This window comes from Sciurus vulgaris (assembly GCF_902686455.1).
Source record: "Sciurus vulgaris genome assembly, chromosome: 4".
NCBI lineage: Eukaryota > Metazoa > Chordata > Mammalia > Rodentia > Sciuridae > Sciurus > Sciurus vulgaris.
The window spans coordinates 159277656-159297213 of NC_136464.1; the positions used below are offsets into that span (position 1 = coordinate 159277656).

Genomic DNA, 19558 nt, shown 5'->3' on the forward strand with positions numbered 1-19558 from the left:
ATTTTACATAATGATGGAATTCATTTTAAAAATAGAATTTTAAAAGCCACAAGGCAAAAATGGCAGGTCACATTTAAAGGTAAGCCTTAGAATTTCCTCTGATTTCTCAACCCAAACTCAAAACGCCAGGGGGCCCTGGAATGAAATATACCAAGCTCTGAAAAATAATATATCCCAATCAATATTGCTATAACCAGCAAAGCTATCCTTCAGAAATGAAGATGAAATAAAAACCTTCCATGATAAGCAGAAACTAAAAGAATTTATAACCACTAAGCCAGCACTATAAAACATTTAATGATATATTACACACAGAAGAAATGAAAAACACAAACATCAAAGCCAGCAAATGGATGAGTCTCACTAGAATAATAATCAATTAAAGGAGAATCACATCAGAATTAAACATTAGAAATAAATCAAAATGGCAGCAAATAATAAGACCCAACCATATGTTGTCTGCAAAAAACTCAGACAAAGACATCCAAAGTCTGAAGGTGAAAGGATGCAAAAAGATATACTGTGCAAATGAAGATTGAAAGCAAGTAGGGATAACTACTCTCATATTTGAAAAATATTAATTGGAAGAGACAAAGAAGGTCACCTCACACTGGTTAAGGGAATCATCCAACAAGACTAAATGATTATAAATATTATGCCCCAAATGTCAACACACCTATGTACATAAAACAAACCCTATGCAATATAAAGACTCAAACAGATCCCAATACAATAATACAGGGTGATATCAACATACCTTTCTCACCAACACAAAGGTCACTCAGATATAAACTAAGCTGACTCTTCAGAACTAAAAATACTATTAATCAAATGGATCAAACAGACAACTATAGAATATTTAATCTATAAACAACCAAATTTACTTTCTTCTCAGCTTCACATGGAACTTTCTCTAAAATAGATCATATTCTAGGACACAAAGCAAGTCTTAGCAAATACAAAATAATAGAAATAATTCCTTGTATACTATCAGAACATAATGGAATGGAACTAGAAATCAACAACTATATAAAAAAAAAAAAAAAACAAAAAAACTTATTAGCATGTGAAAACTGAATAATACCCTTTTGAATGAGGAATGTGTCACAGAAGAAATCAGGAGATAAATAAGAAAATTTTTAGAAAGAAATTAGAACAAGGCTGTAACATATCAAAATGTCAGGGATAGTATGAAGGCAATTCTAAGAAGAAAGTTTATAGTATTGAGTGTCTACAAAAAAGAAAGACCTCAAACAAATAATCTAATGCTATACCTCAAGGTTCCAGAAAAAGAAACAAATTCCAAAAGAAGTAAGAATACAGGAAATATAAGATCAGACCTGAAATTAATGAAATTAAAAAATATATATGAATAAAGAATAAAAGCAACAAAGAGTTTGTTCTTCAAAACGATAAATAAGATTGATAAGCCCTTAGCCAAACTAATTAAAAGACAGAGGAGACACAAATCAACAAAATTAGAGATGAAAAAGGAGATAAGACCACAGACAATTCTGAAATTCAAAGGATCATTAGGAGTTATGTTGAAAAACTGTATCCCATTGAACTAGACAATCTAGAAGATATTGCGAATTTCTTGGCACATTTGACTACCCAAATTGAACCCAGAGGATATAGAAACAAAAACAGGCTAATACCAAGCATTGAGATTGAAGTAGCAATTAAAAGACTTCCAACAAAGAAAAGCCCTGGACCAGATGGATTTTCATCTGAAATCTACCAGGCCTTTAAAGCAGAACTAATTAATGCCAATCTTCCTCAAAATATTCCATAAAATAGAAAGGGAGGGAATGTTCCCAAATTCATTTATGAAGTCAATATTACTCTGATACTCAAATCAGACAAAGACACATCAAGGAAAAAAATTATAGACTAATATTACTGATGACTATAGATACAAATATACTTAATAAAATATTAAGTCCTCATTCAAAAACACATTAAGAAGACTCTACATCATGTTCCAGGGTGTTTCATCCAAGGGATGCAAGGTTGGTTTAATATAGGAAAATCAATAAATGTAACTTACCACATAAATAGAATTAAGGACAAGAATATGTTCATCTCAATAGATACAGAAAAAAAAAAAAAAAAAAAAAGGTTTTGACAAAATTTAGCACCTAGGAAAAGACCTAGGAATTAGGTCCAAAATTTTGCAAATGCTAGAAGAAAACATAGCATCAACACTCCAACATATTGGCACACAAATCAACTTCCCCAACAAGACCCCTAAAGCTCAAAAAATAAAACCAAGTATCAATCAGTGGGATGGCATCAAATTAAAAAGCTTTTGCACAGCGAAGGAAATAAGAGCGTAAAGATGACCTACAGAACGGAAGAAAATCTTTGCCAGTCAGCTTCTCTTTCAGCAGTGGATTAATATGTAGAATATATAAAGAACTCAAAAAAATTAACACCGAAAAACAAATAACTCAATCAATAAGTGGTTAAAAGAAGTAAACAGATATTTCCCCCCCAAAAAAAGAAAAGAAAAGAAAAGAAGTAATAATAAATGCTGGTAAGGTTTTGGTAAAGAAAATATGTATTGTTTGTGGGTTTGCAAACTAGTACAACCACTTTGGAAAACAGTATGAAGATTCCTCAAAGATAAGTAATGGAACCACTGACCTAGCTATTCCATTCCTTGGTATTTTCTCTATAAGAACTAAAAATCAGCATATTATAGTGATATAGGCCCATCAGTATTTATAGCAGTGCGATTCACAAGAGCCAACGTAAGGAATTAGCCAGATACCTGTCAACAGATGAATGGATGAAGAAAAAATGACACATAAACACAATGAAATTCTATTTGGCCATAAGGAAGAATGAAATTATGGCATTTGCTGGTAAATGGATGGAACTGGAGAACATCATGTTCTGTGAAATAAGCCTGACTCAGACAGTCATAGAGCAAATGTTTTCTCTCATATTTGGAAGCTAGAGAAAAATAAGGAATTAGAAAAGCAGGGGGGATATTCTCTGAAAACAGAAGAGAGATTAGCAGTGTAGACGAAAGGAATTGAGGAGAGTGAGGGAGCTGGGACCAAGAGGAAGAACCTGCTGAATGATGTAAAGGTTAATCGGGGTCCAGCTATAAAGGCTAAGAGGAGAGCTAATAAAGGGACAAGTACACAGGAGGGGAACAGCAAGAAGTGGCTTCTGTGGGAAAGCCAGTTCAGTTTATTCTCTATTCCAGGGTCATATCAAGTTACCTTAGGTTACATAGTGTAGGTAGCTTTGCGCGTGTGCAGATCATATAACTTGCTTGCTTCTCAGAGACCACTAGTACCAAATGTTATTATAAGAAGATCATGTCTCCAGGCCTCAAGGACAGAGGGGTTGCTGAGCATTTCTAAGCCATTCAAACAGGGCACCGATTGTCATCCTGAGGAGTTTTCCTGACTCGAAGGATTTTCGCTCCCCTGTGCACTGACTGACCTGAAATCCCTACAGAATGAAATTGAACAAATTATGCTGTGAACATATATGAATATACCACGGTGAATTCCACCTTTACATACATCTCTAAAGCACCAATTGAAAAAACAATAAATAAATAGAAGGAAGATCAGCAGAGCAAGGAGAGAAAGTGAGAGGAGTGAAGGGAAAGTGGAAGGAGTGGGGATTGTAATAGAGCAAATTATATTCCACTCAAGTATGAGTGGTACTATTATGTATGTGTATAATGCACTAATAAAAACATACAGAAGTTCCCCCCAATAGCTTGAAATCAGATATCAATTCCGACGATTTAAATTAGTTTAATTAAAATAAATTTCCTGTTAAAAATAATTAGCATAAAAGACACAAAGGTACTTTGGGTGGTATGACTTTAAAACCCTGTGCTGAGCTATATAAAAAGCATTATAACAAAGTTAATGATTAGCCGTTATTAAAAAAATAAAGAAAAAGAAGAGAGTGTTCTGTTATACCAAAATAAGCTTAACATATTAAAATCAAATCTCATGCAAATACCTTTACAAAACTGAATTATATAATTCAAACATTAAAAATAGAGTATTTTTTGTACATCAATACTGAATATGTTAAATTAATATATAGTGAAGATATGATTTGAAAATTAAGGTGTTTTAAAACGCTATGTTTAAATTTCATTCTTTAAGATCCCAGATAAATCACCATAACGTCCTTCCAGGAGGGTCTCGTGGGGCACCAGTTGGGGCTAGGGATGTTTATTGTGAGCCAGAAGAGAATCATTAAGATCAGTAGAGGAGAAAAAACTAGAATAAAACATCAGGTTCAAACATCAGTCACTTCCTGAGACTCACATGGAGCTTGCTGACTTGAATGAAACACATTAGCCTTGTTTTTAAACACTGAGAACGCTTTTCTGTCAGCACCCAATTCTTTTGTTACCATAAAAGACAGGGTTTGGGGGTAAAAATGGGGCACAGACGAACTTCTCAAGAAATAGCAAACTCTAGCAGACCTCACAGTCTCTTGTTATGAAGTACAAACAATAAAAGAACAGGTAAAACAACCATGATTACATAGATTATAGGGAATTTCAGATTTAGACTTTTATGATGCTTTATGAATGATCCTTAATACATTATTCCTACTGAGTTCCCAGAAACTAATTTTCATCTTTAATAAAACAGTTTAAAAGTTCATATCATTGGCAATATCCACATCAAATGACATTCACTCTTCTTTATACAGAACGATAATCAGCTCTCTCCAGGGCCATGCCCAACTGAAACTCATGTAATGAAGAGAATGAACAGGAAGGAACTTCCGGTACCATTTATTTTCCCATGATAGTAAAGCTGCTGTATCACAGCCTGAAAAATGCACGGTAATCACTGTATGACAATAATTGCATAAGTCAAAAAACACATGATTTTCCTCAGAAAAAACAACAACATTGTTTTCCCTCATGAGTCCTTCTTTTCTGCCATCGAAAAATGCCATATACATGATTTGCACCGAAAGTCAGAAAGTATCCAATGCCATGTGGCACACCGTAGCAGTGTGTGCTCAGTACAGTGGGACAATGTCAGGTCTCCATTTCTGCTCCCTACCCAATCCACACTCACTGGCCAGCATGCTTCACAACTCTTCTCTAAAACCATTTTGTTTCTTTTGCGTGGCATTTTCCTCCTCATGGGGTGCCAACCACGTGAAATACACCTCCACAGGGTCAATGTTCCAGTGTTTGTGGAATGATATAGGAACTTGATGAGAAAGTAGGTCCTTAGGGTAATCTGTTGGCCGAGCCTGCACAAAGAACAGAGAATTATGCTCTTTTGGTGATCGAAAAATAATTGTTTCAGAGTAACATTTGAATTTATAAAGTGACTGCTTCACTTCAATATTTGACACTGGTTATGGGAATCCCAAAGCACGAAGGATTATTATTTTCCACTATCTTCTTTGTAACTCCAAGTTCCTTGCTTTTGTGTCTCTGATTACTTTAATAACCCAAATGCTTGGATTTTTATTTGCATGTCCCATAGGTGTGTCTCTGGGAGAGTCTTTAAGCATGGCAATAAACACAAAAAGTTTACCTTGGTAAGTCATTTAACTTAAGTCCTATGAGCTCGGAAAAAAAGCAGCAAGACTAATTCTCAGGTCTCTTTCAGGAAACCCCACCACACGCGGGTTATGTGGGGCCCTGGGCCAAGGAGTCATCAGGGTTCCCCAGCCTATCTATTTCTCTACCATAATGAAGTGATGTCTTCCAAAGAAAGAAAACACGGGGTTCATCAGAGAGAAGTTATATCATCCTAGTTCCAGAAATATGAATAAAAAATGTCAGTAACCCCAAACACTTTTCAAGAGGTCCTTAAATTTTTTCTGTATTATCATCATTTCAAAGTTCTCCAGAACTTAAAAACCATGAGCAGGATCAGATATAACCTAGACTGTTTTAGAGACTGAAGATGGAAACAATAATGTCAGAAGGAAAATCATGACTAGATAAGTGTGTTTGCTCTAAGCAAAGTATTTATTTTCTTTCAATGTTCTTAATTTGCTTATAAAATTGATATGGCCCGTCTGTCTTATAGAGTAACTCATTGTTTATCAATAGTAAAATCATCTTGACAATTAAAAATACATATAATACATTTTAAGAACAAGTCTTCTCTAGGCTAGTATTTTAGTTTAATTTGCCTATACATTTTTATTGTGGATACTTAAATAAACTCTTTTAAATGGTATACAGGTTACCTTTGTTAAATTTTATCTCACTGAATCCTTGAAACCTTCCAAGATGGACAGAATGTTATTGTGATGAGGAAACTGGAGCTCTCGGAAGTATTAAGACTAGCAAAGGTTGAAATGGGGACAAGAAAGAGGTGGCCAGCTCCCATCCTAGGTTACACCAGGCCACCTGCTGCCTATCCTTGGCCCACTGCTCCAGTGGCTCACCTGAAACTGCCTCAGTAACCCTAGCCTCATTGGGACGCTCCCAGGAGCGGCCCAAAGACCCAGCTCAGACCTGGGGAAAAGTTAAAATAATGCAAGGGGAAGATGGCTCACAATGGCTACTGCATTGCTCTTTAAGAATTCTATGAGCTGATGGAGTTAAATGTCTGAGAAGGGAATTTTAAAAGGGAAGATAGTTCAATAAAAATAGACCCTGGAATATAGTCTAATTGCACTGAGGAAGTTTCGAATATTCATTGAAGGAATTCATATATTATATGATGCTTATTTGTAAGGCCCTCTGAGAGTTTACTGGCAGGAAAGAAAACCAAAGGGAAATAGACTCTTAATTTAGTTCTAGGATAATTCCCATGATGGTCTCAGAAGAAGGAAGTAAAAGCAAAGGGAACAAATTCTGGCTTGTTTTTTACACACAGAAATGAATTTCTGGAGATACTAATGCATCTAATGGGGGAGGGGGATGGATCCCTTCATCAATGCAGATCCAGGAGTGATTAACAGCATCTCAGCAAGCCCATGTATACTTGTGAACAGTTGGCTCATTAAGCACTGGAATGTGCTGTTGTTTTCAATGCATGAGGTCACAGAAAAGAATAAGGCAAAATTAGAAAAATGAAATCCATCCACAGAAGCATCCATAACACAGAGAAGTCTATATAACCTCTTATCACATCTCTGTGTCCCCAGTGCCAAAAGGAAATCCCAAACAGGTAGGCACAGGGGTGGGGAAGCACAACGTGGAATGTGGCAGGCAGTTGTGTGCCAGAGAGAGCGATTGCTTCAACTGTACAAGGACATAAACTGGGAAAAATTAAAACATCTTTATCCTTCTTTAGAGCGCAATGAGCTGTTCAACGAATAGAGATTAAAATACATACAAAAAAGAACGGTTTACACACCATACAGAAGTAGTAATTGAAAGACTTTTAGTAAATTTCCAAAAACAATCAAACAAGCAAACAAACAAACAAAAGGATGGGGGGGGCAACCAAATACCAGTTTTAGAACATTACAATTTCCTTACCACCACCGATCTCCTTGTGTGAAATTGCAATTAATCCCCACTCCTACTGGCAGCCCCAGGAAACCACTGATTTGTCTGATCTCTATAGTGCTGCCTTTCTCTTATGAATGGAATCACACTGTGTGAATATTTTGCTCCTGGCTTAGTACTGAATCAGTATTTCATTCTTTTCATTCTGTATCAGTATTTCATGTATCAGTAATTCATTCTTTTTATGTATATATATATATATATATTTTTTTTTTTTTTTAATTCTGGATGAACCTTTATTTTTATTTGTTTTTATGTGGTGCTGAGGATCGAACCCAGTGCCTCACACATGCTAGGCAAGCACTCTTCCACTGAGCCATGACCCCAGCCCAGTAGTTCATTCTTTTGTACTGTTGACTAATTTTACATTGCATGAACATACCATATTCTATTCACCTAATCATTAGTTGATAAAACATGCTGATTGCTTCTAATTTTGTATTATTATCAATAATGCTGAGAATCTTTTCATTGCTTATTTGTCAGTCGCTTCTTTAGTGAAATGTCTATTCAAATCTTTTGACCACTATAAACTGAAAGATTTCATTTCTTAATGAGAAATCATGATAGTTTTTTTTTTTTTTTTTTTTTCGGTGCTGGGGATTGAGCCCTGGGCTTTGTGCTTGCAAGGCGAGCACTTTACCAACTGAGCGATCTCCCCAGCCCTCTCATTGAGTTATAAAAGGACATTATACTCCAGACACATGTCCCTTATCAGATATATGATTTGTAAATATTTTATCCTAGTCTGTGGCTTGGTTTTGTTTCTTCAATGTCTTTAAAGAATAAAACAATGTATGAAGTTTGATTTACTAATTTTTCCTTTTATGGGTCATGTTTTTAATGTCATAAGAAATCTTTGCCTAAATTAAGGTCACAACAAATTTTATCCCTAAGTTTCTAAAAGTTTAAGCTTTACTTCTCATATTGTGAACTATGACCCATTTTGAGTTAAATTTTTGTGCATGGTTTAAGGTAAGGTTCGAAGTGCCCTTTCTGTATGTGGATATACAATTGCTCCAACACCATTTGTTCCTTTTTGCCACTGAATTGCCTTAGTATCTTTGATAAAAATCAGTTTACCATGAATGGAAGGACTTATTTTTAAGAATTGCTATCCTAGTTCATTGACGTATGTTTAACTTTATACTAATTTTACATTGTCTTATTATAGCTTTATAGTAAGTTTTGAAATCAGTTAGTATAAATTCTCCAATTTTGATCACCTTTGAAAATATTGCCCTGCATTCCCATAGAAATTTTAGCACCAACTTATTGGTTTTAGTAGAGAAGACTGCTCTGATTTTGGTATGACTTTTGGTATGAAATTGGCAGAAGTTTAGCTAGGTTGACCAAGAAAAAAGAGAGATGACACACATAGCCAAAGAGGGGATATCATTACTGAAATTATGCCAACGTATTAGATGATCTAAATGAAATGGAAAAATTTCTGAAATCATACTCATTAACAGAACTGTTTCAAGAAGAAGTAGAAAACCTATTTAAACATATATAGTCACTGAAGAAATTGAATTACAACTCGTGAGACCAATAGAAACCTAATATGTCAAAGATTCATTACTGTTATTTCTATAGCAAACACAAAACTAACTTTAAAGATATAATCATTTACTGGCAAATGTCATAAAGTATTCTTCTTTATGGCTGAGTAATAATCCATTGTGTATATATATACCACTCCATTCATCTGTTTAAGAGCATCTAGGTTGTTTCCATAGCTTAGCTATTGTGAACTGTGGCTGCGTCACTATAGTATGCTAATTTAAAATCCTTTGGATGTATACCAAGAGGGATAACTGGGTCAAATGGTGGTTCTCAAAAGGTGCTCCAGGGACAATATACATCTGTAATTTATCAGATTAATACAGACAATTTTAATAAAATCAACTTTGCTACAACATAGCTCAAACTCCTTCCCTTGCATTTATATACACGTTTTTCTTCTCATAATTTATAGACACACACACACACACACACACACACAAATGTTCTTTCCTTTTCTTTTGATCACACACACACATCCATGCAAACACACACCTACCCCCCAACACACACAATCTTTCATATTTAGCAACAAAATCCTTTTCCATGTTCTTCATTCCTACCTGTATATTAGTTACCATTTGATGTCGTCTCCTTCCAGCCTGAAGGCCTTTTTCCAGCTTGTTCTTGTAGGGAACGTCTACTAGCAAAAGAAATCTTTCTTTGTTCATCTGAGAATGTCTTTATTTCACTTTCATTTGGAAGGATAATTTTATTGAGTATAGAGTTACTGGTTGATAGCTGATTCTTTTCTTTTTGTTTCCACTATTTATGAAAAATCATCTAATAATCACATTTATTTTCCCTTACAAGATGATCAGGTTTGTTGCTTCTAAGATTTTCAGTTTGTTTTGGTCTTTTATTAGTTTGACATGTGATTCTTTTCATCATTACCCTCTTTGGAATTTGTTGAGTTTCTTGGCTCCATATATTCTTTCTCACCACATTTAAAAAGTTTCAGCTGTTATTTCTTCAAAAGAAAAAGTTTTTTGTTTTTTGTCCCTATTCCTTACCCTCTCTTTCTAGGACTGCCATTAAATGAATGTTGATACACTCTAAGATTTATCATGTCTTTGTCCTTAATTTCCTTTAGATTGGGTTATTTCTACTGATCTGTCAGAAAATTCACTGATATTTTTCTTTTGCCATCTCAAGTATACTGTTAAATTCACCTATATAATTTCTAATTTCAGTTATTGGATTTTTTTTAAACTATAGACTTCATTGGGTTCATTTTCATAGTTTCTACTTAGCTATCACGAATTCCTATTTACTAAGTCATTGTCATCATAGTTTTCTTTAGTTCTGTGAATAGTTTCCTTTAATTCTGTGACTATACTTTTATTAGTGCTCTGAAGTATTCCACTATCAAATCCAACATCTGGTCCCACTCAGAGTTAGTTTCTATTCATGGCATTTTCTCCTGAGTATATTTCTTTGTATGTTTCAGGATTATCTGAGAGAAACTTGTAATTTAAGATAGTAAATTATATCAACTCACAAACTGGATTCATTTTTATTGATTTTCTTTTCAAGTAACCTGCCTGGACTTATACTATGGACTCTATCTCCCTATAATGTATAACTGCTGATTACCTAGAGTTCTTACTTTTAATTTTTGACCTGTCCTTAATCAAGTCATCTCTGTCCCTGAGTAACTTGGACTAACATGCACACAGAGGTTGTGCTTAAACATCTCCAGCCTACAGGGCTCCCATCTGTGTGTGGGCTGGAAAGCGCTCCTACAGCTTCAGACAGTTTTCAAACTTTGCTTTCTGCTGGACTCCACTCCACTCTCACATGCCTGCACAGTTTTCTAACAGGCTGGGGATAAGCGTGGGGAGTTTATCTAACCATGTAACTACTCTTATTTCTAGGGCCTAAGATGTTACATTTCTGGCTAATATACCCTCACCCAGTTCAGACTGCAAACTCAGACCAGTGAAGATGCAGGTGCTTCTTGTTGATATGCAACAAAGAGTGACAATTTTAGCTGATACATCTACAGGTATTCATCTCCCATTCCCAAATCAAGTCCTTTCCCTCTGGCAGCAAAGTGTTGTTTATTCCAACCAGGTCCATTTTGGCAAAACTGCTGCTCTAAGTTAAGGATGGCAGTGGTTTCAGGCAAGAAGACCAGATCTACTGTTCTTACCCTGAAGTGCAGCAGTTTTTCAGAAATCAATGTTTCTCAATTTATTGTTAGCCTTTATTTGATTTTCAGAGTCCTGAAATCGATATTTTGACAATTTTGTCCAGCTTGCTTGTACTTTGTGCAGAAAATTCAATATCATTGACACCACCATATCCATTAGTGGCAAATAACTTTGGAAGAACAAAACCGTGCACTCTAGATACTTTGCTTTTATTGAAAGGCTGTACAGACATCTTTAGAGTCCCCTTCTGAATCTGTGATTTCACAGTAACATACCCTGACTGGAAACTGAAGGACTGTGACTCAGGTAACAGTGCCACCAAGGCTATTTCCAAATAATCTCTCTCCCTCTGACTCATTAGGAATCTTAGACTTTATTTCTTTGCCTCTTATTTCATTGTCAATATGAACAAATAAGCTCTCTGGATCTGTGTTCAAACATTACAAATGGAAAGTACTGTCTAAATCATGTTGAACTCTAAAAGAGGCTTAAGGATCGGAAGATTCAGCACTCTTGTGGGGAAGATAGGTTTCAAACATGATTTTGGAAAGGTTTAAATTTTATCATGTGAATTAAAGAAAGAGTTTTAAAGTGTGGGAAACAATAAACTTTTTTTTTTATTTTTCGAATTGCCTTCAAAGGACTTTTGCTTAAGGATTAGATTGTTTTCCTTCTCTCTTTTCTCCTTATTAGTTTATTTACTAATGTGTTCTTTTCTAAGAGAAAAGGGTAACCCTAAAAATCTAAGACCTGTCACACTACAACCTTGACAAATTACTTTCCTTACACACCAACAGATTTAATTAACCCTCCTTTTCTGAGTGAAACGTCATGAGATAGAGCAAGAGAGGAAGAGACAGAGAATATCTTCCTTTTCTGAGTCAACCTAACACAGTACATAAGCTTAAAATGGGTCAGACCTCTAAAGGATGGATAAGTGCCTTCATACTGGTACCAGCAAGGAGGTTTCCCATGAATTTCTTTTTATTACTATTTTTATCCTCCCTTACTGTTTCAAGGACATAGAAATGGAGTCTGTCTGCCTTTCTTCATAATGCAAACGCTTTCTTTGCTTTGTTCAAGTTGTTTTTCAAGTGCTATTTCTCTCATGCTCAATTTTCTAAATTGCAATGATAGCATTTGCTACTAGTTATTAAATAAAGCATGACAGATATATTTTAAGTGGATGGGGAGGGCATTTAAAAGACTTTCAGGTTTTAAAAAGCTTTGAATTTCTTGAAGGAGTACCTTGGATGGGCATAGCTCTATGGTTATTTTTAGTTTGTGTGCACCTGCTATTATTCTTAGAATAAAAGGACATTTACTGACTAGATTCATGAAATACTACTAAAAATAATGCAGAAAGATTCCTTTCTCCAACCCCAAAATGCATATGGTGAAGCTAAAACCACTAATTATGCCTGGTAAACATCATCTCTTCTTTTCTGTAGCCCTTAAAATATATTCAGATACCATATTGGAGATTATGTTAGCCACTTGGTTTAATTACAACAGAAGGGGAGAACTCCTGGTAAAATCAAAAACTAGATGGATAGTGTAAAACCTGAGGGCAGTGTAGAATTACACACAGTTGATGACGAGTAGAACAAAATTAGGTCTGTTCTATTTTAGATAGCATCCAATACTTTTTAAATGTCATCAATTTTTTTTTTTTTAACTGAAAACAAATAGAAAGAGAGAGAAGCTTTTCCCTGGTCCTACATGCAAAGACACTAGCCCAGCACCATTTGGGTTCCCAGATGTATTTGCTTTCCATCTTCATGGTATACATGGAAGAAACGGGTTAGGTATGAATGTCCCCTGGAGCCTGTCAATATTGTTCTTAAGATCATTTCCAAAACATAAGAAGAGAAAGAAGCAGAGTCCTTACCAGGGAAAGGAGATTTCCCCTTCCCCGTGCAATAAGCATAAAGCCCATTTTCTCACCTGATGGAAGAGGGGGCTGTGTATCATTGGAATGCCCAGCCCACTAAAGCACATGCCCAGGACCATGTCGTCAGGAGAATCAATGCTGTGGCATCGGCACTTACTGGAGAGAAGTCTCCTGATGGCTTCTCGGCTGAAGACCATGCTAGTGGGAGCCAGAGCAGACAGAGAACTGGGTTAGAGCAGCTCCACAGAGCCCATCAATCTAAACAGAACTATGCTTCAGAGGCCACACTGCTGAGGAAGGTAAGAGACACAGATCAGCTGACTTCCATTTAGTAGTGACTCTGGGAAAATGGTTTTGTGCCTTCTGTGAAAAGCAAAATCACTTCTAAGAGATGTTCATCTACCGACTAGGCGACTTTAGATGTATTTCCTGCAAACGAATACTATGCAAAGTTCTTGTTGTAATATGACATTGGGAAAATCAGAACAGTCCTGGAGCTTCAGAATCCTTAGTGAGATCAGAAACAAACACTGCCAACGTTCCCATCACAGAGATGGGCTCAGAAACACTGAATCTTACATGTCAAGACTGACAAGGAGATGAAAGGTGATTGAAAAAGCCATCCATTGTACAAGTGGTTCCATTTTACAGAAGCTTCCTTAAGGTGATGGAGGGAGGGAGAGAAAGAGGGGAAAAAACAAAACAAAACAAAACAAAAAAAAAAACCCACAGGCTTTCTGGTGGGACTCCAGCCCATTCCAGGCTTTCTGTGCTCTTTTCAGCATTGCAGGGGGCTAAAAACTTTGAAAAATCCTTTCCAGCTAGCTGAGTCCTGCTTCTGTCAGACAACAGTGGGCCCAATACTAGAGGAGACCATCTGCTCGTGTCCTGATCTCTGTGGCAGAGGCAGGCAACAGGGGCAGCTGCATGCTCTGGCAATAGGCAGGGTTGTGATTCAGTGGCAGCAGCAGGCACAGCAACGCTGCAGAAATGGACCCATTGAATAGCTTTCCCTGCTCCTCCAGCGTCATGGGCAACAGCAGATTTCCACAGTTACCATTCTCTAGGGAAAACCAACTCTCTTTTAGTCTTCCGGCCCATTCTAACACTCTGTACCAAGTTCCCACAATAAATTCTCTTCTTTTAAAAATATCGATTGGTTTCTGGTTTCCATTTTGGTCCTATGATAGTAATAAATCTTTTAAAATTTTTTTTTATTTTTTACAGACTGCATTTTGATTCATTGTACACAAATGGGGTACATCATTTCATTTCTATGGTTGTGCATGATGTAGATTCATACCATTCGTGTAATCATACATGTACATAGGGTAATGATGTCTGTCTCATTTCACCATTCTTCATACCCCCCTCCCTTTCACTTCCCTCTGAGTAATCTAAAGTTCCTCCATTCTTCTCTCACCCCCGCCCCCCCCACCCCCATTATATATCATCATCCACTTATCAGGGAAAACATTTGGCCTTTGGTTTTTTGGGATTAGCTTATTTCACTTAGCATGATATTCTCCAATTCCATCCATTTATCTGCAAATGCCATATTATTTTTCTTTATGGTTGAAGAATATTCCATTGTGTATATATACCACAATTTCTTTATCCATTCATCTGTTGAAATAGTCCCAAAGCTGACAGGTCTGAAGGACTAATGTGGTTCACAAGTTCATCCCCAGTCGCCAGAGACTTTCTTGAAGGTAAGACTGTCTGAAATTCATACACATGTTCCAGAGCCAAACATAGGGTTTTGCACACAGGTAGTAAGCACTCTGTAAAAGTTTGATGTATCAAACAAGTGAGAACAAAGCTGCCTTTGCAAAGATCTTCCCAAGGGAAGAAGAGTTCTGAGTCAGTCTGGCAGGAAGGGAAAAAGGACTGAGTTGGAATACAACCCGATTCAACAATAGGAATTCCTCACCAAGCCGAGACCAGTGCAATGCAGTTTCATACCCAAGTACTGAGGAAGCAACCATACAGAATACTTGCCCCTTGCCCTTATGAAGATACCAGATGTCACAATGAAATGTGACTACACGAGAAAACACAGGTTCTTTATTTAAAAATGGTACAAGGAAATAGAACTGTACAGAAAGAAGAAATATCCAGTCAACCACACAAAAAAGGGAAACTGCAAGTTTGAAAACCCGGCAGAAACTGTCTTTCTCTTGGAAAGTCTACTGTCCACCAGTGAACACTTTCCGGGTCACATAACTTTGGGGCTGAGTCAAACACCTGTGCTGAGTCCCCCGTGTTGGCCTCAACCTACCAGCCCCGGGGAAATGGCTTGTGTGAGGGAAGCGCTGACAGAACACAGTGAATAATGCTTTCTTTTTTTCTTTCGCCAGCTCCTGGTAGAATGAGAAAGAAAAAGACAGCCTTTGATTCTGGTCTGCTCTCTGAAAAACCAGCTTCACAGGGAGATAAACTGTCAGCGTGAAATTTTTATTAGTTTATGCTTTTGCCTACTCACACAGAACAGTCTCGCATTAATTATTCACATCAGCTATGTGCACATGGGCCTTTATAATATTGAATTATTAGTATGCCCTGAGTTCTTTCCAAACCAAGTTGTCTCCCCAAAGGAGAAATTACCAATCATATTATGGTAGAAAAGAGCACCTGTCTTCTCTATCTACCACCTTTTAAATATTAAGAAGATGTTAAAAAGGTACAAGATTAGGGGCTGAGCATGTGGCTCAGTGATAAAGTGCTTGCCTAACATGCATGAGGCCCTGGGTTGGATCCCCAGCACAAGGGTTGGGGTGGGGAACGAAGCAAGAAAAGCTGCAAGGTTAATGGTTTCATTGCCTTTACTACTTATACATGAATTTTAAAAATGAGGAGAAATGAAGTGGGAGGCTAGGGCTCACCTGACATCATGCCTATTGATACAGATGAGCAGACACAGAAGATGCCAGGCATCAAAACCACACCTGTCCTCCAGCCTCCAGCAGATGAGCAGGTCATGACTGTCTCTCTGGGTAACACTACAGGCCTAGGGCCTCTTCCAAGGGTGAAGTCATTTGTCCCCAAGCCTGCTAAAGAGGCTTGTGACCTTCCCAAGCAGAGCTTCCTGCCCAAACTCATGTAGATAAACAAATAGACATTTGACTAATTCTTTCCAAACAGCCAAACTTCCACAGAGCAAGCCACAAGGAGAAAGGAGACATTTGCATTCAAACACTGCAAAGGTCGTACCTTCCAAACACAGAACACACACACACCCACATCACTGCAGTCCACACCTCCGACCCACCCTGCCATGTGGGGCCTAGGATAGGGGAGGGGAGTTGGGCTCAGGGCTATGATCGTGAGGAACTCATTTGATTGTAACATGATTAGAAAACCAGAACTTCATACCATTTATGGGTATCGTGTGTATGGGAATATGTGTGTTGTGTGTGTGCGTGTATGTGTGTAGTATGTGTGTGAATGCAACCAAAACAAAATTTCACCAAACAATACTTACCCTTACAATGTGTGATGCACTCTGATACCATTTACTCTGTTCCGCTATATACTTCATTATTTTAAAGTGCTGTTACGGTCTCTGAACAGATTTTGCTAGTCACTGATCCCAACTTGCTATTTCAAAAAAACACATTGGTTCTCTAGCTAGAACATCAGAAAGTCCCTACTGTAAAGCCCGAGGAACTATTTCGCATTGTATATGCAACTTTTATCAAAGGTTAGCAGAACAAGAAATCTCATGAAGAATGTTTCTGTGCCTGTATAACAGTACTTTTAAAACCCATGGGTCATATTACTTATGTGAAAATCAAATGCCTGGTTTTTGTATGTTCCTTTATTCATTTATTTACCGTACCTTGACCAAAGTGAGTCCCTATGCTCTGAAGTGGGGATATAATGAGAAATTAGACACAGGTGCTACCTGCAAATAATTCGTAATTAAAGTAGAAAATAGGAAAGTAAATAGACAATTAAATGATAACAGTTTACATAATATGCTATGAAAGTACATTAAAAAGGCATTAAACCCAGATTTGAGGGACTAGGCTGGGCTGCAGGCTTCCAGAAGATAAATAATAACTATACTGAGTCCAAAAGAAGGAGAAGGAATTAGGCAGACAGAAAGCTGGAACTGTAGAGACCAGCAGATGCCAGACGTTGGGAGGAGTGGGGAAAAGTAAGTGTTTCTGAGAAATAGCAATAAGTTCCACATGAATTCTTTCGGATGAGAGCCAGAATGGTAGAACATCTGCCAAGACCACCAGGGGCCTTGGTAAGGTTTTGTCCTACAGGTGAGGGTAAAAGTTCTAGGTCCAGTTAGACTATACAAGGACCAAGAGATTTCCATGCTGTGGTAATGCAATGAAGCACAAATAAAGTAAAAATCAGATTCGTTTATGAAATTACTGAAGAGAGCTGGACACTAGGAAACCTGGATTAACGAATTTCTAGGGAGGAAACCCCACCAGGTGAGCCATGCAGCTCTCAGGGGTAACCAGGGCCAGGTCAGAGAGGCCCTGCCAGACTCTTCTGCTGGGCAGCGGTGGCCTCAGCAGCACCCAGAGAGGCTTCCCCTCAGGCGATCTCTAGGTGCCAAGACCAGTTTGACCTTGGTGAAATCTGAATGGCCATCTCCTTATCTTAGATGCCAGATGTTAAGAAATTGTTTGCATCTTTGAGGGGGAAGTAAGGCGAAGCGAAACCGGATGGCTTGTGAGCAGGGAAGATGGGATGAGATCTGCTTTTTAGAAAGGGCTCTCTAACTACAGCGTGCAAAACTGTGTGGAATCAATTAAGACAGGAAAGAGGGAGAGCAGGCAGCTGGAGCAGAGATGGTAGCAGCCGTGACGAGTGGTGGAGGTGGAAAGAAGTACTGAAGAGACTCAGAAGATAAAACTGACAAGACAGGAATTCAGTTCATAGCTGGAGAGTGGGGAAAGATGAGGAGAAAGGGTGAGAGCAGACTTGCAGGATCCAGGGGTAGGAAACCGCACGTGCTAGTGCCCTCCCTAAGAGGGTCCAATGGCAAAGGACCAGATTAGGAGCTGAAGTCAGAAATGATGAGTGCAGCATGGGAGGTGATGTGCCTGTGAGTCACTGAGTGGAGGTGTCCTTTGGTAGGTGGATCTGTGCAGCAGGAGCGGGGGAGAATTTTAGGCTGAGACAGGGATCTGGGTACATGGGGGTGGATAAAATCACCCTGGAAGAACACAGAAGGAGAAGAGAAGGGAGATTAGAAAAGATGGCTGAGAAAGACAGACTTTACAGGGATAGACAAAGAGACCTGAAAAGGTACAATCAGAAAGACAGGAATAAAAAAGGTTGGAAGAGTATTCTGGAAGGCAAGAGAAAGAAGTGTTTCAATTAAACTGAGCTCTGTCAAAGGCTGCAAAGAGGAGAAATAAGATGAAGACTGGAAACGGTTCATTTGATGCAACCACTGTGTGGTCCCAGGAGACCTTGGCAAGGTGAATTAGGTAGAAGGACCAATAAGGAGCTGAGGAAACACAGGGACCAAGAGTAGGCGATGCCTGCAGTGTTCCCAAGTGAACGAGGAAGATGCATGGTGGGGGGAAGAAGTTGTAAGACAGGAAAACAGGAGGTGGTGGAAATACCTACTAGCCAGGTAGGTAGAGGCTGAACGCAGAAGAGGTTAAAGGTGCCACCTTGGTGGCCAAGCAGGGCCTGTCACAGGCATGAGAAAGGGAGCAGTGGCAATTATGCAATGTATCTGCCTGTGAGCTCCTGCAGGGCAGAGGCTGTGGGCGTTCATCTGTGCGTGGCCAGTGCTTGGCACACCCAGGCTAGTGGAGTGAATGAGCACCCCCTGCAGTCATAAAAGACCACACTGGTTAGGTAAGGTAAAGTGAGGTTTCAGAAGGTCTCAGGTGCTGGTCTCAGAAATAACAGTTAAATCCAATAAGCAAGAAGGACGATGAAACAGTGTGCTCTCAGAAATCACACAAAAATTCTTTGTTTAGAGTACATGAACATCATTGTGCTACGAAACATATAAACTCATGCACAGATAACAGGACCTTTCCAAAAGTTGCAAGTTCTGGCTCAATGGATGTCATGCCCTCATCCTTAATTGGACCTAATACCTCACCCAGAAAGCTACATACACCACTGTATTGCTGAAAACAGCTTGAACTCTTTTTTAACAAAGAGTTCAACCCTCCTTGGCCTTTAGAAAGTCCTCCCTGGACCCCCATGTCCAGTTGCTAGTGTCCTCCACTACACACATGACATTACTTCACAAAGAGCAGCTCTCCTCCTCAGGCTCAACTATCACAACAGACCCACCTTCACAACCATGCTGCATTCACCACCGATGAGCTAGACCAAACCAGAACACCTGCAATAAGACACTGCAGAACCTGCAGAAGGAACCTGCTGTGATGTGGATATAAATTGCATGTGTCCCCCAAAGATTCATGTGCTGAAAGCTTGGCTCCCAGAGTGGCA

At 38.2% G+C, this 19558-nt stretch overlaps 1 protein-coding gene across 5 annotated transcripts in view; it reads right to left on the bottom strand.

The window, feature by feature from the left end:
• Nucleotides 1–3769: 3769 nt before the first annotated feature.
• B3GLCT (beta 3-glucosyltransferase) overlaps nucleotides 3770–19558 on the bottom strand; it is a 115275-nt gene continuing 99486 nt past the window's right edge. For 2 of the 5 annotated variants that reach the window (XM_079135891.1, XM_079135894.1), the window contains one exon: nucleotides 3770–5265. In XM_079135891.1, coding sequence (XP_078992017.1) covers nucleotides 4923–5265 — 343 coding nt within the window. In that variant the 3' untranslated portion in view covers nucleotides 3770–4922. Of the gene's footprint in view, nucleotides 5266–13158; nucleotides 13304–19558 lie in introns of all 5 variants that reach the window. The other 3 variants (XM_079135892.1, XM_079135893.1, XM_079135895.1) reach the window with 3 other exon arrangements.